General features: G+C 46.2%; 1 protein-coding gene across 3 annotated transcripts in view; it reads left to right on the top strand.

Annotated features, from left to right (window-relative positions):
• LOC144130118 (uncharacterized) overlaps positions 1–26,440 on the top strand; it is a 522,550-nt gene that overhangs the window by 403,670 nt on the left and 92,440 nt on the right. For 2 of the 3 annotated variants that reach the window (XM_077664130.1, XM_077664129.1), the window contains exons 5-6: positions 15,373–15,461; positions 20,958–21,040. In XM_077664130.1, the coding sequence (XP_077520256.1) occupies positions 15,373–15,461; positions 20,958–21,040 (172 nt within the window). Of the gene's footprint in view, positions 1–15,372; positions 15,462–20,957; positions 21,041–21,154; positions 21,234–26,440 lie in introns of those variants that run through there. The other variant, XM_077664131.1, reaches the window with a different exon arrangement.

Raw genomic sequence — 26,440 nt, 5'->3', positions numbered from 1 at the left:
GCTGAGTGGTTGGGGATATCACGCTCCCCGACAAGCTGTCGCATCCGGCGCAGAAGATAGGAAGGGCGCCGGTCGCCAAGGTCTTCCTCGGTAAGGACCTGCTGGAGGCGGGTGCGTTCCGACCGCATAAATCTTTCCAGCACCATGATTTTTAGGTGCTATGGTTTAGCGCACATGGGGGTGGAGAGAACGTCGGAGAGCTCGCCGGCAACGTCACGAGGAAGGCTCGAGGCGACATGGTAGTAGCGCGTCGTATCCGAGCTGATGCCGGAGAGCAAAAATGCGCCTCGATCTGGCGGAACTAAACTTGCGGGTTCTGGAGCCAGAAAGGTAAGAGGCGAACCTGTAGTGACTAGACGTCCTGCGGACGTGTATCCTGTTCCGTGGATGCTGCGGGATCTGTCATGGCTCATATTAGGTCACCAATTGTAGGATTAGCGCCTGGGGAGCGAAGGAAAAAGACCGCTGCGGCGAACCGGCACCAGAACCGAACTGCGAGCCGCGACTGCACGAGCCACGGCCAGGTGCCGTCTTTATTTTCTTCGCCGGGTGGCGCGTGCTATCTGGGTTCCGGCGCCACCCAAGAGAGGGCGCTACAACTGCAAACACTAGCAAATAAAAAGTCAAAGAGGATGCTAAGCATATGCTAAATGTCCACGACGATATAGGTATCAAGTTTTGAGCTTACTTTAATAAATATACATTAATGCAATGATACTGAAGAGATCTGGTTTGTCCGCTATTTGGTGTCCCATCCTGCCACTCATCCCCAATATCAGGCAGCCTCTTTGTCGTTTCTTGTCTATATCACCAGCAGGAAAAGGCAGCATCCTAGTGATAAGATGCGTGCATCAACAGCGCCAACAGGTAGCCCCCTCCATGGCGGAACGCAACGGCAAGAGAACTGCGTGAGAAAACGGTTCGAGGTATACAGTTAGAGTGACTTCTTTCAGAATCAAACAGAAGGCAACAATCAGTTAAATGTGCTCTAAAACGCAGCAGTCCGAGCGAATTTGATAAGGTTGCTGAGTAACAGCAGCAGAAGCAGCTACAAGACTATAAATAAAAGCAGTGCTTCCTTGAACCAGAAAACACTATAACATGTTGTTGTGCCGAACACTGCCTCTTCATAGGAAGACTGAATGATGTTCACAAGATTTGCACTTAAAATGTGATGCCTAATTGGGCTATCACAAAGAGGCATAGTCAAAGGCATAGTCATGTGAAGATGGTCTGCATGCCGCTACATGTGAAAATTATTTCTTATGTTTCTGGACTGGTCTGTACACAAATTAAGGCAGCTTTTCTTCTCAAATGCGGTAGCACTAACACATTGGAATATATCTTGCGCACATTTGTTTCCCTGACCAGAACTAAGAGAAAATAACTTGCTGTTGATTTTATTTATCTCTTTGTAGACGATGTAGCACCGTTTGGAGCTATAGCAGAGGGGGGGGGTGCAAACTGTAAGAACAAATAGCACAGAGGTGAGCAAGCTTGTCAGAGTGCTGGAGGGGCGCTCTCTAAAGGAAATTTATCAAATGTTTAGGCACACACTGCGTCAGATACAATCATGATAATCATCATCATCATCAGCCTGACTGCACCCACTGCAAGGCAAAGGCCCCTCTCATGTCCCTTCAATTAACCTTGCCCTTTGTCAGCTGCGCCAACTGTATGCCCGCAAACTACTTAATTTTATCCGCTCATATAACCCTCTGCATGCCGCCCCCTGCTAGGCTTGCCTTACAAAACAATGCTTATAAGTAAAGCCCCACAGACCTATGAGCAATGAAACTCTCAGCAACGTGCCTCTGAGAGACCTGGTGAACTCTTTCCTTTATTCTGTAGTGTTGCACGCGTATTGAGTGTGTGAGTTTCTTGTTTTAGTTTCATATTGGCTCTTTTCCTTTAAATTATAAATGCGGCTTCGTATTGTTCTGTATGATCTGTTTCTTTTTACTTCAAACCTGCACGCGATAGTGTCCCCCTTCGGCAGTCGGGGACTCGTTACGAATTCGAGGCAATATTCTGCTGGAGTTATCTCGAATAAAAGAGAACGAGTATTTATCACCAACCTGGCCAATCAAGAAGAAATGAATGAGCATCCTTGGGCTCTACTTGGTGACACCGGAACAGAAGGGATGCTCATCCACTCCTTCTTGATTGCCCAGATGGCCCTGTCGTCAGCCGGGTTCGGCGATGGACACTCTGCGATCATTTTGAATCCTGTGAACCGCTCAACTGATAGGCTTATTATGGACTGACCGCAGTCGCCACCTTTCAATTCCCTTCCACGCGTGCTACGCCCATACCAGCTGACCCAGGCATTGACGTCATGAGAAGCACGTCAGCACAGCTATATAACCAGGAGCACGACCAGCCATGCCTTCAGTGGACTTGGTGGTACCGGAAGAGCAAGGATGTTCATCCATTTCTTCTTTATTGTCAAGGTTCGCGATAAATACTCGTTCCCATCTATTCGAAGTGACTCTGTTGCCTTGATGGTGCGACAAAGTCCACAGTTTCTTGTTTCTGCATTGATTAATGGCATTGATATAATTAGATTGCTGTTATCTGGTGATGTAGAACTGAACCCGAGACTCGTTACTGATTCAGATTCAGACTGTAGTTCTAATACTGAAATAGTGAAAAAAAAGTTCTCAAAGAGCAAATGAAAACAACGAAGTTTGGAACAACTAACAATGAATGTGAAACAGGTAGCATCAACTGTTAGTAGTATCCAAGACAGGAACACAATAATTGAGACAGAAATGAGGCAACAGAAGCAGTGTGAAGATAAATTTGCAGAATGCCACGCAACCTGACAGACTACTAGTAAAAAGATTATAGAGTTAGTAGCCAAAGTAGACGATCTGGAGAATAGGAGCCGACGCAACAACGTTGTCATATATGGTGTAAAAGAAGAACCGGAGGAAGATGCCAGAACTCTTGAGAATAAAGTCAACCTAGATATTTTCAAAGAGTTTCTTGGAGCTGATGTAGTGTCAATAGAAAGAATTATCCACAAAGTCGGCAGTCCCGAGAGCGACAGCTCCCGTCCGATCATGCTGCAACTTTTTGAATTTTCAGGAAAAGAACTAAGATTTTGCGTAACTGCTTCAAGTTGAAAGTATTAAATATATCGATAGCTGAAGACTTTTCAGAAAGGGCAAGAGACATACGCTTTAACATTTGGCGTTGCACACCATATGAAAGAGCAAATGGATTGAAAGCTACTCTTAAGTTTGACAAGTTGAAAATTGACGGAAAGTTGTACATCTGAAATTCGCAACGAAATTGCAGAATGGATGCAACTCGTCCGAGTACTTCTACCTCTGGCAAATCCAGAGTTCAAACTGAAATTAACAAGGCGACAATAAAGTTCTGAGAGTTATACAGTTTTAGGCGCGATGTCTACTAAACAAATCCGATCTTCTAGAACGCATAATACTGTCTCATCAGCCACACATCCTGGTTATTACTGAAACATGATTGCATGCAGAAGTGCAGGACTCTGAAGTTGTCCCACCATCGTACAAGCTTATCCGCAAAGACCGAAGTGAAAGAGGCGGAGGAGTAGCAATTGCAGTAAAAACATTACATTTTGCTACATGGAAGACATTCATGGCCACGAAAGTGTACGGTGTAATTTTGAGTACGCGGGCAAACACATATTGCTCGAAGGTGTATATCAACCATCGAACACTCCCGCCGAGTATCTCGAAGTAATGCACGACTATCTGACACAACATATCGATTCAAGATCAAACGTAATCATCACAGGAGACTTCAACTTACCTAGAATTAATTTGCCAGAAGTGTCACATGACAACAAAGAAGTGAAAAGTGCTGAAATGCTGTTATTAAGTTCATTTAGTTTTCAATTAAATCAGTTACCTGTAACACACGAGCTGTCGGCACGTGGTCTTCTCTGCTTGACCTCTTGCTTGTTAACAGCGCACTAGAAAACTGTTCGGTAAATATCGGTAAATTTCGGACCATAAAAATCCTCTGATGTACATTACATATTTCATACAGCATTGTCAAACCATCCGTTGCCTCTGTCAAATATTACAAGCGCGCTGATAATATGTTGGTTTTGGCTCAGCTGGAAGCATGTTTCCGGAAAACGAAGCATTGAGTGATGTCTGTGCTCTATGGTCTTATTTCAAAGAAGTTGTTCACTTCTGCCAGCAGCATTATATTCCTCTGAGAAAAAACGTGCCAGCCGAAAATATCTGTGGATAACGCAAGAAATTATTTACCTGAAGAGAAAGATTAAGCGGCGCAAGCATCGTTCATCAGGCGATCTTGTACACCTTATCAGTACGCTGCAGGAAAAAATTGGAATTGCTAAAACACGTTTTTTCTCGGAAACGATGCCGTCCTTTATGAAGCATGACCCACACAAGTTGTGGCGATATCTTGCAAGCGACTAATCCTCACTTTCCGAAATAAAAACTCCAAGCAGAGTCATTACTGACCCTGACACCATTGCTACGAATGTTAACTTCTTATTTCAGTCTGTCTGCTCACTTAAGGCTTCGGGAACTTGCCTACAAGCATACTCCATCACTCACCCCATGCCTGAAATAAACATAAGAGAAGATGGCCTCTTTTGCTTACTGCACAAACTAGACGCAAAGAAATCTGCTGGGCTGGATGATATCTCAAATAGTTTTTCAAGTAGGTATGCATTATAAGTTTCAAAATATTTATTTAGAATATTCACTCTGTCATTGCAAACCCGAACAATTCCGGATGACTGGCTCTGTGCTGAAATAGTTCCAATTCATAAAGGTGGTGTCAAAAACGAAATAACTAGAGGCCGGTCTCGCTAAGAAGCTCTAGTTGTATATTACTAGAATATAATATTTACAAAACACTCATTAACCACCAAGAAATTAATCATCTACTCTACAGTCGGCAACATGGCTTTCAATTCCGATTATCAACAACCACACAGTTTGCAGAGATAACTTACGATATCGCAAATGCTCTTAATGTAAGGAATCACTTAGATGCCATATTTTTAGACTTTTCTCAAGCATTCGACTTAGTTCGTCATCAAGACTTACTTAAAGAGCTCCAGGCTATAGGTATTGAAAATAACGTAATATCATTGATTGACTGCTTTCTTAAAATTCAGTATCTGGTAACCTTGATGTTTATTGAGGAGTACCACAGGGTTCAATGCTTGCACCTTTATTATTCTTAATACACATCAATTATATCCATTTAAGCGTTGAGCCTGTGGTACAGACCCGACTCTTCGCGGATGACAGCTTAGTGTATAAGGTAATAGATTTTGTCAAAGTTCAGATTAAACTAAACGCTTCGTTATCATCCATTCAGACTTTGTCCATTTATTGAAGAAAAAAACTTATTACCGTCAAAACAAATAGCATTTACCACCAAAAAGCGCCACTAGATTTTCAATACATTATAAATAATGTCCAGTCGTAAAAACAATTCTGTTAAATACCTAGGGGTGACGCTATCAAGCAATCTGATCTGGGAACAACGTGTAAGTAGCATATACAAGAAGGCCCGAGGAAAGTTGTATTTCCTAAGGAGACGATTAAGCAATACTCCTCCTGCTATAAAACTCAATGCATACAAAACACTCGTAGACCGTCCTTAACGTACGCTGATATTATTTGGAGTCCCCGCCAGAAATATTTAATAGACAGATTAGAACGAATTCAGAACCTAGCAGTACGCTTTGTATACTCGAAGTATTCCAGGCACTCCAACATGCCTAACCTACCAGAGAAAGCAGATCTACGCAGCCTAGCTCAGCGTAGAGTGGCAGCAAGATTTGAGTTCTTGTACCTGCTTTATCACGGAGACTTCAACATAACAAACGAAACATACCTTCAGGATTCATTCCGCCACTCCTCGAGGACTAACAATATGAAAGCACTTCGCGAACCTATAAGCCACAATTATGTTCACAAATATTCCTTGTTGCCTTCAGCTATCCATTACCGGGATAAACTACACTGTCCTGTTGTGAACTGCAACAGTCAAATCATTCTTACATGTGAATCAACTTGATACAACACCATTCTCGCCGTAATGCTTCTGTAATGATGAAATTGTTTTTTTTTATTTATTTGTGCACATGCCTGACTTCATTGCTCAATCCGCCATTGTTCTTTTCTACCTTTTATCCACTCCTGCATGGGCCCGAGAAGGGCCTGCAGTATTCGTAAATAAATAAATAGATACATAAATATTACCGTTGCTTCGCATCCTGCACATCAATCCCTTACGCAAGAGACTGTGCTCGACTTCCTCAAATTTCTGAGAAAAATTTTGTTTCTTTTTTCTTTTATAACTGTATTTTTTCTGAACGATCTCCAGGTGTCGTTCTTTTCCAAAGGGAAAAACAACAATTGGACACAATTCTTCGTTCATAATTTAAAGCGAACCCGCCAGAGTGGCGATTTGTTTAAATGGAAGTATTGGCTTCTTTCCTGAGCATTACAGAAATAATTACATGCTCCCCATGACTCGTTCTATGGAAACTGAGGTCTTCCAGGAAAATATATTTTAAAAAACGGGGAATTTTAAAGCCAATGTTATTTGCCATCGCCCGCTGAGGAATTTTTTTCGGCATGATTTTTATTTCATGGGATATCACAGCTTCTGAAGTTAAGCGCCCGCTACTCCGGTCATGTTCGCTCCGTACTGCCCCTTCACTGCACATCCCTGCACTCTGTCCTTTACTCGAGCCTACAGTTGCTCTTCCTCCCCTTTGGGAATGCGTAGTCGGCGGCAGCGCTTCTCACGAGTTCTATGTGAGCGTGTGTTTCTATGACCTCGCACGGCATCAAGTTAACCGGTATTCGGGTGCTGCCAGCACCCCCGCTGCAAGTGTGGATACTAATGCCATCTCTGCATCTTGCATTCGGCTTTGTGTTGCCCAATATTGTCTGCGCCGCTGACATGTGTAGTGGAACGCATTATTGAACGGGGTTAAACTTTAAGAAAACCTTTCGTGAAGCTTCGGAGTAGCTCGGGTAAGCTCAGGTTAGTTCCAAGGAGCCTGGCGCCACCTATAGCTAGTGGGAAGAAGACGTCGCGCTCGCTGCCACCAAGCGGAGAGAGGCTGCGAGGATGAAGAGCTATAACCGCATTTGCGTGCATTTGCAGATGCCAGTAAAAATAGGCGAAGAATGAACAAATGCGTTCGCAAGTCTACTCGGTTTAACTACGTTAAAATCCAACCCTTTTTCCCTGGTTGCTCACAGTCATTGCATTAGGGGAAAATAGAAAATAATACAATATCCGCGTCTTCCCTCGCCATAGCTTCGTGCCATGTTTGCATTGAAGGAGATGCTACTGGGGATGCATTGCTGTGCATTGAAATATGAAAGCAGGGAGCAAGTTTTCTTTGTGTACTGCGAACTCGGCAGTCATCTGTTGTGACCACTCTTCACACTTCTCGTAGGAGTCTCTGAGACAATTTAAAGGTGCAGAATTAAGTACCTCGATAAGATGCTAACCGTACTCGCCGAGGATGACGTTTGGTTCATTTCGACGACTGCGCTGGCTGCGCATTGCATGCAGGAACGACTTCCACTTCATGAAATAATTCATGCAAATACCCGCATGTGGCACTTCTCAGAGTGAACGCGGCCGTCACTTACTTGTAGTAGGAAAGGTTCTCGCTTCCTAATTCATGTTTTTCATGACAAAATCTGTAAGCGCGGCGCCAGGACATGCCGAGAGCCGCACTTCGCGTGCGCAAACTAGTTTCTCACAAAAAAGCGGGGGCTCACGCAAGTTTCTCATGGCACGAATATCTGCCTATGCAGGCACATAGGGAGCGTCCCGCAAAAGCAGACTACACCAGTGAAACGTTTCTCCTTTTCGCAATGCGAAAACGGAAGCTTCTAAAGTGCAGTCTTTAGGAACGAACAATTTTTTGCATGAATATTTGCTCTAAAAAGTGTCTCTTAAACGCAAAAATATATTTCCCGCGGTTGGCTATATTTGGCGGTATGAACAAAAAGCCCTCTCTCGCCACGGCCAAATTCGATGGTCGTTTACGCCTATCTGCTTTTATGCTAATTCGCTGCGATCTACAGTTACCATATTATACTAGAGGGCATACTGATTCAAAACACCGCTTCCCTGCAACATATAATTTGCGAAACTATGTATTTCTGCAGTCGTAGTCATGTTTTATGGCCAAGCCAAGTACGCCATGCTGTCTTCCCGCCTTGCCCACGGTGGATGAAGTTCCTTTTAAAAAAGCTCGCATAGACGGTGCCGCCAGCTTTCTATCTAGGTAATGTTTAAAAACTCTATGGTCTCATGCGATCAGCCATTGCCGGTCGCTCGAGGAGGAGCATATTGAGGGGGTTTAAATTGGGCTCTAATATGTGGAGTGGCATAGAGTGGGCTGGGCGCTTTTGCATGGCGGGCAGTGCACAGAACAACGTGAGAGGAAGAAAGTGTGCTTCTGATGGCGGTTCAGGAAGAAGTTCTCCTAGAACTCTTTTGAACGTGCGAACACGTGTCATTCAATGTAGTGAAACACAGAGATGCGACGCTAACTTTTTTTTTCTAGCGTGCAGCAATAATCCCTCCGAGACCCCACAGCGAAACGTTAGTAACACTAGAGAGTTTTTGCGCCGTCGTACGGTAAATTACTGCAACTAAGACGGCACGATAAAATATGACCGGGCAAGAATTTCAACAATAGCAACACCAACGTTTTACCGAATTGCCAGAGCGGTTGTCCAGCTCTGCTGAAGCTCTCTATTAGTTGTGAAATGTTAAATATGTTTAATTTTTACTACGATTGCCTGAGTAAAGAATTTAAGGCCGACTACGTAGCAGAAATCACTTGTCTCGTTTAGAATGAGCCATAATTGAAATTAATTTTGCTGGAACGATGTAACCAATCTGGTTGTGTAACACATATCACTCTCAATCATATTTTTGTTTACAAAGTACTTTAAATTTCCTTCAAGAGTGAGGCAATACTACTTGAGTATTGTAGGAATGCATTCTCTTTGTACCAAAATTATTTCCTTTGCGGGTAACTGCTTTAAGCAATAGTTCATACCAACTAAAAACTTACCAATTTCCTACGAAAAAGTGTCAGTATGTGTCTTCAAGTCAAGGCGTGTTTACGAATTTCCGCGCTAACGTTCAGTTATGAACTTAGGCTTTTTTCCCACACTTTACAATGCGAAAGCAGCAAGGTTTTAATTGTCACAACTTAAATGAAAATGCTAAAGAAACACTAGTTGTGTTTGGCTAAGATAATGTGATTGCTAGTTTTTGTTTCATGTTCAAAGTAGATTTAGCTGCCGCTTTGATACTGTCAACTGCAGGGCTTCGTTAATTTATGCTTTTGACCGCATGATAAAAACTTTCTCTCGGTTTCTGGTACATTTCTACTGTCAGCAGTACATAGAAAGCAGTAAGAAATCGCACCAGCCTCCTATCAACAAGTATTAATAGAATATGCGCGGTTAAGCGAATGGGAATGCTAATGTTTTTTTTCGTGTCCAAGGTAGGTTGCTTTAGTTCCTTTTACCTGTTAGACTACAGTGCTTGCCTATTTTAGGTATTTATTCGCATGCCTAAAATCTTTGCCCTGTTTTTAGCATATTTCTCCTCCAACAGTACATAAAAATCAGTAAAAAATTTATTAAAATAGAATATCTTCTGTTTTGAGACGTTTTTCTATAACATGATTTGATTCCAAATTCATTTAGGATGAATAAGGTTGGATGCATTTTGACCTAATCAAATTGTTAACTAGCTGCAACAGATTTCACCGTGCACTCAGGTAACAGGTCGTCAAGGTTATGCAAACAACACAGTTTTATTCGCCTTACATACAATACAGTTCGTTCATTTCTTGCTCTCGATGCACCGAGCTGCACAATGATTTTCCAGTAGCTTTCTGTTGACCGGTGTATTTATAGAGAAGTAACATTCTACCAGCTTTGTATTATCCACGGTGTAAGAATATTTTAGGTGTTGACACTACCCGCCCTCCGCGGCGGAGAGCGCGCACAGATCATGTTTGCCCTCTAGTGCATGCGCCGACCTCAGCGGCGCAGGGGCGCTGAGGATAGGAGCCATTCGCTTGCGGAGCGGCGGACACTGCTAAGGGGTTTGCGCGGCTTTCGGTTCTCTTTTTTTGTTGCGTTTGTCGGCGTTTTGTGCTGCCACAATGCGTCACAAGGTGTGGACGTGAGGTTCTGGGCTTCCACGTTGTATTGGGCACCGTGTACGAACAAAGTTTTCTAGAACCAGCTTTTTGTGTCGCAGTTTGGCACCAGCCGTAGTGGTCGTTGTGCAAACGCACATGGTGGCGCAAGCCTACGCGATGCATAGTCGTCGCGGCCTATGTATGTACATAGTGGCTGTAATGTGTTGGTTGTTGCGGTGGCACTTCTGAGAGATCCAACCGCAGCTCGACATACCAGCGTTCTCCGCACCAAGCGTCACTTTTTAAAGCTACGTCGGAGCCTGCTCGCTATAACTTTGCCGCCAGGCAATCAGCGGAACAGATAGAATATTGAAACCGAGCGACCACGCCTGTGCGAAGAAATTTCGCGAGCATACGATATAAAATCGAAATACGCCGACTTCAATAGCAAGGCACTTTTAAATGCACCCAAGAAAGCGGTGCTGCCTTCGAATCCTGTGCCCGGTATTTTTCCTGGGTGTCCCAAATCCCTCACAAAAGAGGCAAGTTAAAGAAAGCGTCCTAGAAAACGACAGTCTGCAGCAACTTGTGCCAAGCAGGCAAGCAAGCGGTCCGCACCCGCCGCTGCCGCACTGCCCTCGACCACGGCCTGTGAAAAACAAAAAGACGCTGATTCATCATGGAGCCCTCAAAAGAAACTGCGCACCGATGACTGGAGTTCATCATTAGTGTCAGATGATCAAGGAAAACGCCCTTCTTCCACCATGAAACTTGGAGGCGCCTCCTCACTTAAATGCAAGCTGCGTCTCCATCGGCATTCATGGTGCTAAGGTTTGTTCTTCTTGAACACCGGGTACTTAACATTCAATCGGTGCTCAGCGTTACCTGTATATGCCATGGCAGCGTAGGAATTAATTTCTTTCATCGATCTCGAGGCCAGTTTCCACGCGCTGTGCATTTTCGTGCAACAAAACATGATATTATGAAAGGTAGAAGGCATGTTGGTAATAATTATATCTAATATGTAGCTGCATAATTTCCTGGGCCCTAGAACGCTCGATGGCAAATTTCGTGGCCCAACATTATTGAGCTCAACAAGTTGCTTTACCGTGCCAACTGTAATTACTCTAAACTGACATCGCCTATCGCAGTTTGTAGTCGCGTCAGTATTTTACCTCTGCGCGTGCACGCCAGTCTTTCCTTGAGGGAGACAGCAGCTCAGCATCGTCGGTGTAGGTGTAAAAGATGAGATTGCCAGGAGCAATGCCAGGGCTGTTTCGATTAACCATTTTGTCGTCGCGTAGCTGAAAGTGCACTGCACTATGTATTAAAACGTCGGGGAGCGGCGGCAATGCCACGATGAGGGCTGCAAACCCTTTTCCCTTCTTTATCTAGCTTTTCCTCAGATTGCTGCCTCTCCTGGTAGAATACCCCCGACAGTCTACTGCGCATCGTTATTGGACATTACGGCTGCTTGCATCGATCCCGTCAAGAAATCCGGCCGTATTCTAAGATTTCTACCACAGCCTTCCCAGCGGCGCCACTCCTTCGCCAAACGAAGTAGCTGGAGCGTCAGCAGCAGCAACACCGGACTGTGTAAAAGAGGCGTGCCACGAAGCACGCGACATTGGGCGCGTTAGTGCTGCCAGGATGAAGGCTGCAAACCCTTTTGTCTTCTTTATCGCGGTGAGCAAACGCCAAGGAAAATGCCTTCGTAGCTATAATGTTTGGCTTCTTTTGCTGTCGTGCCCACGGTACCAGCTTTAATTGATATGTAGTTAACGTGTTTCACTGTGATTCTTTTTGCTCCTGGGGGGCGACATCGAGGCGATCCCCGGACACGATAATTAGATTTCTGAGAAATTGAAGTTGATTGCGGCAGACATACAGGAAATAAGGAAAGGGGAAAATGTAACGAACCAGAAGCTCAACGTTATTGAAAAGAACCTGGAAGAGATAGGCAGCCTTCGGGAAAAAGTCATGGAATATGAAAAAAGTAAATAAATTGAAGCAACAGCTGTCAGTAATGACAAAAAATGATTTATTTATAAAATAGAGACCGACGATCAAACCGGATTGTTTTTGGCATAGAGGATCAAGAAGAAATGTCTGACGAACAACTTCATAAAATAGTAACAACAGCTATTCTTGAAGACAAGCTAAACGTGACGGGATCAGGTATTGAAAGAATGCATAGGCTAGGTAAACGAAAGGCAGACAATGGAGGCAAAGATAGACCTGTGAACTTCAGGTTACAGGACTACCGTGATAAATTGAACATTTCAAAGCAGTGTTCTAAACTTAAAGGATCTACCTATTCAAACAGCAAAAATTTTTCACAAAGTGTCCGAGAGGTAATAAAAATATGTGGAATCAAACCAAAGAAAATCGTGACAGGAAAGAAAAAGTGAGGTTGACGTATGATAAATTCCTAATTCATGGTTGCCTTTTCGCCTGGGACAATGATAACAACGACATCGTTCAACTAGAACCAAAAAAATGAAGAAAGCGATGTAGAGCACATTATAGTACTACGGACCACACGGTCAAGGCGGCGGAAACGTTGATCAATCTAGACGATATCAAATGATATCGTTAATCAATCCCTGCATGCGAAGTGTATTATGTATGCAGATGACGTCTCACTGTTCTTCTCATCAAGCGTATGTGAAGATGTGAGAAACGAGGCAAATAAGACACTAAGTACGCTTCATAAATGGTCATTTATTAATCAGTTGAAAATTAATGCAACTAAACTATGGCTATTATATTAAAACCAAAAATAAAGACATTATTCTATCATGCGATATTAAGCTAGGTTTGTAAACGATAGCGGTTCTAGACAATATTAAGATATTCGGGGTACATTTCAACCGCCAGTTAAGCCTGGACAATCATGTTAAAGCTGTCATCAATAAGCTTTCTCGTGTTACAGGTATCATTAACCGGCACCGTGGCTTACTTCCATGCAAAGTTAAACTTCTCCTGTATAATTCGCTCTTCACGTCCCAAGTAAACTATGCGCACTTAGTTTGGGGAACAACAACAGGTACCAATAGAAATAAGATTTACATTTTACAGAAGGAGGCTCAACGTCGGTTCAGATATAAACACATGCAACTTATTCCGCCAGTTCAACGTCGTAAAGGTGTTTGAAATGTATAATGTTAGGCTGGCTGAAAGATGTAAGAAGGACATACAATAAAATGTGAACTACTTGCGGGACACGGCACACTTTTCGCTAAAGTTCGCCCTAGCAGACACAGCGAACTGTGACGTCGTCCTCTGTGTTTCTTCTGTCCCTGTGCTCTAAACGCGCTGTCAACAAGAATATTCCAACATGCCGCACAATATAAGTTACATATAGCCTAGCAAACACGCTGCCCCGTCTTTTAAATAAGTTTCATGCCGCAAAAGTTGATGCATCATGAGCGTGCTGCTAAGATATACAGGATGTGTGTGCTTCTTTTTAAATTTCACCTTGGTTTCACTGCTTCTTCTCTTTCGTTTCATAAAGTGCTGACCTGATTTGAATAACCAAAGACATGTTTTTCTATGAAGCATATTTTTCTGTTCGTTATTTGTTACCTTATTTTGTGTGCCCTTCATTCCTTATTGTTTATCTAATGAAGCGCAAACCGTTCTTGACAACCCCTGATTTGCATTTTTGCGCGTTACTTGTGTATGTAATTTCCATGTTGCCGGCTGCCCTGCAATGTAGGGGCCGAGGGGCATGTCAAGCCACAATTTCTGGCTTTTTCCCTCGACTCGACCCTCATCATCTGTACATGGCAAAATAAAATTAATTATTGGAATTCAAATTGAAATGCACAAATTTCTTTTGCGGTCCCTGTGCTGGTTCGTACGGCGATGGACGCGTTCCGTAACGCAGCACAAGGGCGCGTGTTCTATTCCTGACTGCGGAGGAATATTTCTGATACAGGCGAAATGCGGCAACGCCTTTGAAGTTTCTCTGCACATTAAAGAACTCCAGTTGGCCTAAGTTAACCATGATTCCTATACGCGGTGGACATCATCTCATAGCGTTGGCGCATTACAATACTCAAGCAATGTTTGAACGTACGCCTAGACAATTTCGCCCAAATCTGGGAGGGTGCGCGTGGTGGCCTACCTTTGATATATAACAGTCTGTGTAGTAAACTACGCTCTCAGCATCCGTGCGGATTAAAGAAGAAACCTTTGCAGTGAACGGATTTCGATAACGACCTCGGAAGATCGCTGCTGTTCCACTCATTCATGCAGTTCAGCAAGTAAAACACGAAGTCTCCCGAAATTATTTGGTGTCGACCGCAGTTTCAAACATTGTGGTTAACAATGCGCACGTACACGCCGTGGCGCCGAACGATCGCGCAACACCTGCATTACGGCCGCCGCAGCTCAGCGACTATAGACAGTACCCCCATCGTGTGGCGCCATCTGTCAGCGTTCGAGAGAAGCGCAACGAGCAGCGAACAAGATCTGGTCGAGTCACCGGGCGCAGTGTCAGCACTTAAATATGTATATTCTCACACCGTGGTATTAACAAAAGTGCATAGACTGTAAACATTATTTTGTTAAAACTTTCCACTGACAGGAGTACATACAAAGAAGTGACTTTCCACCAACTTTGTATTAACAATTGGAGACAAAATGTAAAGGTTAATACATGCTTACTAGACCAACTAGAAGGTTAATACAACTTATAAGTTGATAGCCATTTCCGTAAGGGAGGAAATGTTTTATGATTATTTGTGGTGTTGATCACTAGGAAATTATTATGGAGGGTATTTAATATGTCGGAGGTAATGGTTACAAACCACAAGAAAATGAACCGCATGCCGTTTGTGGCATTCGAATCCATGACCTCCGAATTTCGCGTACGGTGCTCTACCATATAGTATATCCGTGTGCGGGTGTGTGTGTGTGTGTGTGTGTGTGTGTGTGTGTGTGCGTGTGTGTGTGTGTGTGTGTGTGTGTGTGTGTGTGTGTGTGTGTGTGTGTGTGTGTGTGTGTGTGTGTGTGTGTGTGTGTGTGTGTGTGTGTGTGTGTGTGTGTGTGTGTGTGTGTGTGTGTGTGTGTGCGTGCGTGCGTGCGTGCGTGCGTGCGTGCGTGCGTGCGTGCGTGTAGATTATATACGATTCTCTTCCGTTCTTAACGTAGCGCTGCATGCTTTCGCTTCCCAGGTGCCTTCCACGTGTACTTAAGCGACACGAACAGCTACATCCTCCTCTCTCTGCATGTTAGCAACGAAATGGGAGGCGCATTTACAGCGGTAAGTTGAACAGCATATTGTAAGTATAAGACAGAGGCGGTCGCAAGTAATCCTGTAAGGTGAGGCAGATATCCTTATTGCCGTTTAGAAAAGGCCATATTCACTGGATTCGTGCGTTTGGCAGCGAAAACATGTTATTACCATCACAAGGTGTGCAACTCTCTCCCAGCACAAGTTCACCGCTGTAGGGAGGCCGGTTTCAAAGACCCGGTCGTTGTCTCGTGCAGAGATGAAGTCCTCCAAACGCTGCGATCCTCTAAGCGCGTATCGGAACAGCGAAATAGTACGAAGAAAAGAATTAAAAAAGTAGTACTAATGCCGTCCGTCCACTTCCTCTCACATATACTTAAGAAAGTAGGGATTAGGATTGGAGTCAATGTTCTATTCTCAGCTAGTAACAAAACGCCCAAAGTAACAGCAGAGGCCCAAAAAGAGAAAGAATGACTAGGAAAGAAGGCGCACTGTAAAATAAACCGCGAAAATAACTCACGCGGAGACAGCATCTACAGCCGTATGCACTTTGCTCACGAGTGCGTATATTGCAGCAAAGAAAATCAATTGCAGATATGAAAACTTCAGGGAGGAAACAAACGTAGGAATCGAAGTGCCGAGATGTAGGCCGAGGAGATTTAGCGTTTTCACAAGATGAGCTTCACTTCATACTAGCTAATGTATTTCGTAGATTTCCGAACTTCAGAAAGAAGACAAGGGCAGCTCTCTCTCTCTCACACACACACACACACACACACACACACACACACACACACACACACACACACACACACACACACACACACACACACACACACACACACACACACACACACACACACACACACACACACACACACACACACACACACACACACACACACACACACACACACACACACACACACGTTTTGACACTTGGTCAGCCAGTAAGTGTACGCCGAATTACGTCCTGCCTTATCTTTATACAGGGTACTCCACCTAAGACTCCACAGTTTTTGACAATCGGATTTTTTGAGTAAGGCGAGTGCTTCTTTTTCTGGCATTGCATTGTCAGCGCTATAGTACATCAGAATACAACTTATACGTGCTGACTAGCACGCCGGTTAACTGTAATTGCATAGTTAGCTTTTTACGGACTTTTTTTATTGCCAGTCAGCGGCATTCCGCTTCTTTGTCTAACCCTGCTTTTCGTTCTTGGCTGGCGGATCAGGTGTGCTGCGATCTGCAAAGGGGCGGCTGCGCCCGCACGGCGTTCTCGGACGGTTCCATAAGAATTGCCTCGTAGCGCATGCGTTCCCCTGGGCGGTTAACATCCACGTTGAGTCGGCAAGCCCAAAGTGCCCGTATGCAAGAAGCAGCGCGGAGAATCACGTTCTGCCTGCCAACAGCTATGTAAACCGTTCAACACCCAGGGATCATCGCAGTCAGCGGCAATCCGCTTCTTTGTCTTACCCTGTTTTTCATTATTGGCTAGCGGATAAGGTGTGCTGCGATCTTCAAAGGGGCGGCTGCGCCCGCACGGCGTTCTCGGACGCTTCCATAAGAATTGCCTCGTAGCGCATGCGTTCTCCTGGGCGGTTAACATCCACGTGTAGTCGGCAAGCCCAAAGTGCCCGTATGCAAGAAGCCGCGAGGAGAATCACGTGGTGTCTGCCAACAGCTTTATAAACCGTTCAACACCCAGGGATCATCGCAGTCAGCGGCAATCCATTTCTTTGTCTAACCCTGATTTTCGTTCTTGGCTGGCGGATCAGGTGTGCTGCGATCTTCAAAGGGGCGTCTGCGCCCGCACGGCGTTCTCGGACGCTTCCATAAGAATTGCCTCGTAGTGCATGCGTTCTCCTGGGCGGTTAACATCCACGTGTAGTCGGCAAGCCCAAAGTGCCCGTATGCAAGAAGCCGCGCGGAGAATCACGTTCTGCCTGCCAACAGCTATGTAAACCGTTCAACACCCAGGGATCATCGCAGTCAGCGGCAATCCGCTTCTTTGTCTTACCCTGTTTTTCATTATTGGCTAGCGGATAAGGTGTGCTGCGATCTTCAAAGGGGCGGCTGCGCCCGCACGCAGTTCTCGGACGCTTCCATAAGAATTGCCTCGTAGCGCATGCGTTCCCCTGGGCGGCTAACATCCACGTGCAGTCGGCAAGCCCAAAGTGGCCGGATGGAAGAAGCCGGGTGGAGAATCACGTGGTGTCTGCCAACAGCTATATAAACCGTTCAACACCCAGGGATCATCGCAGTCAGCGGCAATTCACTTTGTCTAACCCTGCTTTTCGTTCTTGGCTGGCGGAACAGGCGTGCTGCGATCTTCAAAGGGGCGTCTGCGCCCGCACAGCGTTCTCGGACGCTTCCATAAGAATTGCCTCGTAGTGCATGCGTTCCCCTGGGCGGTTAACATCCACGTGTAGTCGGCAAGCCCAAAGTTCCCGGATGAAAGGAGCCGCGCGGAGAATCACATAGTGTCTGCCAACAGCTATGTACAGTACTCACGGATTGAAATAGGACATTCGGAGCGCTAGCCTTGCAGTACCACGCAGGCATGTGGTAAACCACAGGCCGGCTCATTGGCTACTGGAAGGAACAATTCTGCTTTGTAGATGTTCTCCCTCTCGCGCCATACCACAATGCACCACCTTGGTTCCATGAGCGTCTACGGGCGGCGCTCCATGAAGCGACGGCCACGCGCTCCGAATGTCCTATTTCAATCCGTGAGTACTGTACACCGTTCAACACCCAGGGATCATCGCAGTCAGCGGCAATCCACTTCTTTGTCTAACCCTGCTTTTCGTTCTTGGCTGGCGGAACAGGCGTGCTGCGATCTTCAAAGGGGCGTCTGCGCCCGCACGGCGTTCTCGGACGCTTCCATAAGAATTGCCTCGTAGTGCATGCGTTCCCCTGGGCGGTTAACATCCACGTGTAGTCGGCAAGCCCAAAGTTCCCGGATGAAAGGAGCCGCGCGGAGAATCACATAGTGTCTGCCAACAGCTATGTACACCGTTCAACACCCAGGGATCATCGCAGTCAGCGGCAATCCACTTCTTTGTCTAACCCTGCTTTTCGTTCTTGGCTGGCGGAACAGGCGTGCTGCGATCTTCAAAGGGGCGTCTGCGCCCGCACGGCGTTCTCGGACGCTTCCATAAGAATTGCCTCGTAGTGCATGCGTTCCCCTGGGCGGTTAACATCCACGTGTAGTCGGCAAGCCCAAAGTTCCCGGATGAAAGGAGCCGCGCGGAGAATCACATAGTGTCTGCCAACAGCTTTATAAACCGTTCAACACCCAGGGATCATCGCAGTCAGCGGCAATCCATTTCTTTGTCTAACCCTGCTTTTCGTTCTTGGCTGGCGGATCAGGTGTGCTGCGATCTTCAAAGGGGCGTCTGCGCCCGCACGGCGTTCTCGGACGCTTCCATAAGAATTGCCTCGTAGCGCATGCGTTCTCCTGGGCGGTTAACATCCACGTGTAGTCGGCAAGCCCAAAGTGCCCGTATGCAAGAAGCCGCGCGGAGAATCACGTGGTGTCTGCCAACAGCTTTATAAACCGTTCAACACCCAGGGATCATCGCAGTCAGCGGCAATCCATTTCTTTGTCTAACCCTGATTTTCGTTCTTGGCTGGCGGAACAGGCGTGCTGCGATCTTCAAAGGGGCGGCTGCGCCCGCACGACGTTCTCGGACGCTTCCATAAGACGCTTGGACGCTTCCAAGATGCTTGGACGCTTCCAAAACCGGCGCAGCACGTAAGCAATCTCGGCAGCGCGCGCCATTAGAGCAGTGGAGAAAGAAACCTGAGAGAGCACCTAACCGCCTCACCTTGTGTGTGTTGCTGCTTTCTCCACTTCTCTAGCCGGCACCGCTCCAAAGGAAACATGTCCGCGCTCGCAGTCGAAGATTCGAGGTTTGAGTAAATTCTAGTCATTTCCGACGGAGAGGGCGTTTCCTTGAGCATGTAGAGCGGTGCTCTCTCCTCTTTGATCGCACGTCAGCGGCGGCGCATCGGAAGAAGGAACTGAAAGGTTATGGAAGCCGGTCTGCCGCGCCTGACCAATAGGGACGCTCGCTCGGTGCGAGGAGAAGAAACTCGTACAGTTAATGCTCTGTTTATGTGCGCGCCTGCCTTGGCAGGAAGAGCGGACAGATGCGCCGCGCGCCTGTAAATGAAGGGCGTTGACCAATGTCTGTCAGCCGGAGCAGCCGTTTAAGCTTCAGAGAATCGCGCAAGCTCGTCTCCCGGGTCAACACCACTCGCCCAGGCACGGACCAACGAGACGGCGTGCGCCAGCCTGTGGGACGGTTCCGTCGTGATTCTCAGATCGTCGGACTGTCGCAATGCCCAAGAAACAAATTGTGTTTTGTTTGTTTGTCTGCCTCCTGCGTTAGTGCTCTTTAGGAACAATATTTCTTTTGTATTGCAGTCTCCCTTGAGTGTTACTTTCCACGAGTTGCATTGCACTTGTAAATCACTTTGTATGTGCCCTTACGAGTGATTGTGAAATCCTCTGTATCTCCTCTTCGCTGTATAAACTTTGTTTTGTTTGTGAACCTTTGGCTCCGACCAATTCTCTGGCTTGCGACCGGCGAAAACTTGGCACCAAACGACCACCTACCTTGCCACTTGGTAGCTGGTCTCCGGCTGAGCTTGCCACGCTGCGTCGAGGGCATCTCCTTTGTGACCAAAACCGCTATATCCGCATGCTCTAAGGGTGTGTGGGAGTGCATGGTGAAGTGCGCAAAAGGTGACATCAGCACACCGACCGCCGAGTCGCCGACGCTGCGCCTGGCCGATGCCGCGCGTCGCCGTTCATAGTGCGTCAGGTTACTGTGCTATGATGTCATGTTATTTATTGATATAGTTCCCATGACTATGCGTCAACAGCTATACCACGCTAAGGATGGGTCTCGATCGTGAGAAAGAGCATTTGAGGACTCTTTGGTGTTGAATTAAATTTAAGTCATGTATTTAGAAAATACTAAAATATTTTCTTAAATCTTTATTTTATAGCTTCACTTCCGCCTTGTTCGCGCTATGTTTTGTTCAAGTTTACTTGAAGCTTTGCTCGAAAAAAAAACTATCGTTCGGCACGTAGTAAATTTGTCTTTAAATGTAATATTTGTTTCGTTGTGTGCACAAGTTTTTCAATTATAGCAATTTTGGTGTGTGTGTCTGTAATTGTGTGCATTTTTGTTTGTATATATGAAAATGCTCAATTGCGACGGGAACGCGGTGTTGCCTATTCAGGGGCCTGTGGTTTTTATCAAGCTGTCGATGTGGCAACTTTTTCTGCAGGCCTCCAGCTTCGTGTAAAAGCGATGCAAATAAATAGTCATTATTATTATATTCTAAGCGTTGGTCACATGTAATACTTGGCCGTGGGTCACCTTGCATACAGAAGAAGGCCATAAGCTTTCATAGCCTCAAAATTTGGTGTTTCATTCCCTTTATCTTCACGTGCCATCTTGAGCAACAATACTCAAAAAGTGCTTCTATCCTCCTCTCTTTCTTCAGCCTATTCAGGAATTCCCAAACCTGGCGTACATCATTCCCGGAGCATTCATAAGCTGCGTCGGCAAGTACATCGGCTCGGACACGTAAGTACTCGCCCACTATAACTTATTTAACTTTTCTTCTTTGTGCAAAGATGGTAACCGTATTTATGCTTTATTTGAGTAAAATCTCCACTTCATTCCAAATCTATTGCACAGAAAAAACTTTGTACCCAAAATATAAACGACTGTTTCGTCAAGGACGCCTTGAGATTCTAGGAACGAAATCGTACATCTCGACACTTGGAAAAGCAAACCGCCGCCCGAAAATTTGATTGTCTTCACAGTACAGAAACAAATATATTTGACATCATAAACAGCATTTATTATCATCTACGCTGTCCTACTTATTGCTGGTGCCAATACTGCATTGCAAGCATATGGGCAAAGTAGAAACACGTGCGCTAAAAAGAGATGTTTTCAACTTTAAAATTGTAGTTAAAATCGTTCAAGAACTACTTTCAAGCTGGACTTTTTTACGTGTAAACTGCCTTTCTTTAGAAAAGAGTCTTAAAAAGGTGCTACCTTTAATTTCTGCACAGTAGAAGAATTTCACGGCATGAACAAGACGGGAACTATCTTACAATCCTAGCGTTGTTCGTGCTGCGAAATTCTTCAATTATGTATCAATACCAATGGGTCCAAACATCGGGGCTTCAATTTCTGCTTTTGTTGTGTGTCAAGGATTTAATTTCTTCGAAATGCATCTATACCTTTTAAAATCCGGACATCACGTTCCAAAACTGTCACATAAGTTCTGAGCACTGCGTTTATGCTTGTTCGTTTGCCAAATAAACTTTAGAGCAAAGTACGTAACGAGGCCTTCAGCAAATTTTTACAACATATCATCAAATACTCTAAGCAACAAATTATGCGTCAGTGTTTTGTAACGCAAGGTCCCGGCCTAATTTATCAGGGGCTCAAGGTATCTATGACGCATATACACTACCTTTCTCATAGTAACATCTGCATTAGCTCTGAAAAAAAAAATACTTCGTTAATAAAATGCCACTCTTCATTCAAGGCACAGTATATATGAGGGGAAAGGGGGGGAGTCAGGACACTGAAAATTGCAGTCAACATCACTAATGCGATGAACTAATATGACTATACATTTTCGCTGTGAAACATCGCTGGTGCATTTTAAACGAACGCATGTCTGAGTAGTTAGGCACGACTTGCTGTTTTTGTTATGTTCAGTGCTCAATAGTAATCAGTTTGGTAATGGACCACGGTACGTTGAAGTAGAGTAAGAGAGAGTCTTCCCGGCGGTGAAGGTAGAGTGAAAGTCTTGAAAGGACTGGTTCGTTCCTTGAGGGCTATGGCAGCGCCTCCTCTATTTTTACGAAAGCAGCCGGATCGCCTGCTTCGCAATGGGAGCCGTCGGTACCCCCCATTTCAGGTAAATGCGGAGCTGCGGCGCTGCCGAGAAGGTAGGACACACAGAATTTCCTACTATAGTTGAGAGAAAACTGACGCCAAGCAATATATTTAACTTTACCCAACGTTTCGGGAACAACTCGGTCCCTTCTTCAGGGATGACTTAAGTTTGCCGGCAGCAGCAGCGAGTTGCTGCCTTCGCTCTCCCTTTGTTGGCACGTGGCGCAGTCCAGTAACGCGCGCGGAGGAGAGCGTTCCTGGGGTCCTATTCATCACCTCCTTTGTGAGCCGGATGTGCCATGAGTCCACATGTCGCCTCTTGAAGAGGTTTGGTTCCATGTCCAAGACGCTCACCTCGGGCCGTAGGGGTGCCAAGTGCCTGTTGCACTTCTTCCGGTACCACATCCAGCAGAGTCGCTGCTTGCGGCTGTGGGGAAGATGGCAGTAATCGGCGTAGCTCCTCTCGGACGATTTCGCGGAGAACTTCCCGCAAGCTGTCGCTGGTGGTAGCCGTCGTGTCCGAACGGTTTACACAGGCAGAGGAAGGACGATTGTACTGCCGAGCTCGGACGTCCAGGGTCTTCTCAATCGTGCAGGCTTCTTGCATGAATTCCTCTACTGTTTGGCGGCTGTCGGACGAGGCTGCCAAAGAGTTGTTCTTTTACGCCGTGCACTAAAACTGAACTTCCCATTGATCGGTCATCTCGGGGTCGTCGAGGCGAAATAGGCGCTTCATCTCCTCGACGTAACCGCGGACGGGCTCATTCGGAAGCTGAATCCTGGACTCGAGGAGTCGTTCGACTCTTTATTTCCTCACAACACTGGTGAATACCTTCAATAGTTCTCTCTTGAATAGCTCTTATGTCTTAAGGGTCGACTCGTAGTTTTCGTACCACGTGCGTGCGAAGCCATCCAATAAGAAAAATACGTGTCCAATTTTTGCCGCATTATCCCACATGTTGAATGATGCCACGCGCTCAAATTGGTCCAACCATTCTTCAGGGCCTTTGCCTAGGGATCCATTCAAATTTGGCGGCACCCGCGGCTGCTGCACTATTATCGGTGTCGACATCTTCGGCGAGGTTGCGGTGCTCGTATCATAGTCTTTTCGCTGTCTGGTGCGGTCCGGCAGGGTCCCGAACTCAGGCTCCTCTCCCTGGAGACGTCGGCTGGCTCGCTGAGCTGCTGGCTCATCCTCGGGTGCGAAGCGCTGAGGGCTGGCGTCACGACTTGAAGAGGGCGTCCGGAACATGGAAAGTTACCCCGCACCTCCACCAGATGTCACGTAGCGGTGACGCAGTCGAAGGAGCGATGAAGACGGACAAAAGTTCTTTTAAAAGAAAACTGTTTATTGGGCTGACTTGCGCCCACAATGGACTGAATCACTCGGCGGCGGCGAAGCGACAAGCGTGCTCGGTGGTCGTCAAACAAAATTCCCTCCGCTGTCGGCCGTGCTCAATTTAAAGCTGATAGCGAACTTTCTAGATGAATCGTGCAAAGTTACTAGAACATTCTGTGGCAACGTGGAATCAGCTCTGTCGGAATGCGATCAATAGAGATAAATCTAGGCGCGTCTTGCGTCGCAAACAAAGCGATAAAGCGGCGTGGAGGCAGATTCGATGAATGAACAAACACTGCAAAGATTCGCGGCAATATGCATGGCAGCTGTGTTTTGAAAGTGACCTTCAAACTGATGCCGGGCTTGCTTCATATGCGCTTACATCTTCGCTGTAGCTTGCTTCCGGCCTGGCAGTGACGTATGCCGGCACATTGATGTCAAAATCATTGGTTGCACTAGATCACCTTCCTTTTCTGAGCATGAGCTGTTTCTGAGGTTCTAAATAGATTAAATATCGATATAATCGTTGACACATGACGGCCAGGATACTGTGCGGCATAGTCTCGATGCCAGCTCCGTGTCCACAATGCCCACTTTCTCGGCAAAGAACTACTGGAGTTTCGCGGGTGCGGCCATTTCCACAGTGTTCAAGCTTCGGCATTGAAATCTCACAAGGACGAGCTGGCACCCGTGATGATGCAATGACTATGTCGCACGTGCAAATCCAAAACAAGTACCTCAAAGGCAAATGTCAACGTGTTTGTAAAAACGACGCCACAAGTAGCAAGAACAGCTATTTAACAGAAAGCAGCCACTGCCTCGAAAGCCCTGCGCGCTCCGCAGACAAACCTTTAGTTGTCTGACACGCTTCCTAACACGCGGCGGTCGCCGCGGTGGCTGAGTGGTTAGGGCGCTCGGCTGCTGGCCCGAAAGACGTGGGTTAGATCCCGGCCGCGGCGGTCGAATTTCGATGGAGGCGAAATTCTAGAGGCCCGTGTACTGTGCGATGTCAGTGCACGTTAAAGAACCCCAGGTGGTCGAAATTTCCGGAGACCTTCCGGCAATTTCCGGCGTCCCTCATAGCCTGAGTCGCTTTGGGATGTTAAACGCCCATAAACCAAACCAAATCTAACACGCAGCGATTATAAACGAACAGGAAAAGAACCTAATGAACAAAATGAACGGAGTGTGACGCCTCACATCTGACACGTCTGGTAGTTACGTCAGAAGTGGCGTGGATAAAGAAAAATAAACAAAATGGCCAGCAGCGCATATCACGGCTCTCAAGACGGGCGGCCGCGTTTTTGACGATGACTAGCCACTTCCTTGCGTCCAGGGATGAAGAAAAAGATAAAGCCGGCCGCGGTCTATGCTGAGCGTTGATGGGAGCGAAATCACCATAGGCAGTTCGAATAGGCGCCGCTGTCGTACCACACGTCATCAGCGGACGTTGCTCTTGCAGTAGGTTTCCGGCGCACCTTGTATGCCGTTTCTGTTTCGTGCAGAAAAGACCGCCAGTTCTTTAAGGGCTCCACGGCTTTCAACAATGAATTGTTTTTTTGCGTGACGCACATCGCCAGCGAGGACCGCTTCGTCGACGGTTGCTTGGATGTCTTTCCCGGTAAAAAGACGCGATTACCACGAAGAGATGGACTGCAGCCGCTTGGCGAGGTGGTTTGAAGGTGTTTTAGATATATTGCAGCAGTGGGGTGTTATTGGGATGGAAAATCCATCGTACCAATCATGGTTGGAAGAAATAGTGCCTATGACTGCTTCCCGCAAGGAAGTCCTGCAGTATTGGCTGACGTCACAGGGGTGGCTTGGAAAGCGAAGATAGAAAAGGATCGAGTTCATGAACTTTGTGCCCTCTGTGAACGCACGACACTTGACGTATCGTGCTGACAGCGCAGCCGGAAAGGCGGGGTGCATTGTGCTGAGGCTTCTACCTTACCACTGTGAGTCCATTTCAGCTCTTATGGATCCAGATGATGTATGGTGTGGCAGTCAGAAATGACACGTTTAAGCTGGCAGATGTAGAGGTTTTCTTTAACACTGTCAAGCACGTCATAAGCACTGAATAGAGCAATAAAAGTGTGCTTGTTCAGCTCACCATCGTCAAACTGGATGAAGACGACATGCAGCCTAAAAGTGACGTTTTCGGTGTTGAGCCCCTTAAAGTGTAATGCTGCCAGCTGTTCACGAGTGCCCAGAAGTACTCAAGCTCTATGGTCTCACGGCTGACTCCGCTACTCCTGGAGGAACGCTGTTTCAATTTTTCATTCCTGATCTCATTTGCAGTGATTAGTTCAATGAATTTTGAGCTGCCTAAAGCCAGCTCGGCAAAGATCACCTTCAGTGCACATAAGAACGGCTGTTTCAGTGTTTCAGTTCCTCATCTCATTTTTTTCTGATTAACTCTATGTATGCGTCGCGTAGCAGACCTTGTAAAAATTGCTCCCGATGGAGAAGAATCCGTTGGGAGGTCAAAACGTATTCTCAAACAGTTGTTCCGCACAGCGTCGAAAATATTCTTGCTTCTTGGTGATAAGCTTTGAAGCACCGGTAGACAATAGCGTAAGGTTCCTTCAACGTAGGCGTTTTCAAGCAAAACCATTGAACGTGTTGGGATGGCCAGACTTCTAATCCCACTGCTGGCAACCAGCTGTTACGTTCCGGGGTAGCGTGGCCGGCTGTTGATGCAGTGTAGCGTTGTTTGGCCGGAGAAG

Source organism: Amblyomma americanum, chromosome 4 (assembly GCF_052857255.1).
Source record: "Amblyomma americanum isolate KBUSLIRL-KWMA chromosome 4, ASM5285725v1, whole genome shotgun sequence".
NCBI lineage: Eukaryota > Metazoa > Arthropoda > Arachnida > Ixodida > Ixodidae > Amblyomma > Amblyomma americanum.
This window is presented reverse-complemented; position numbering and strand designations above follow the sequence as displayed.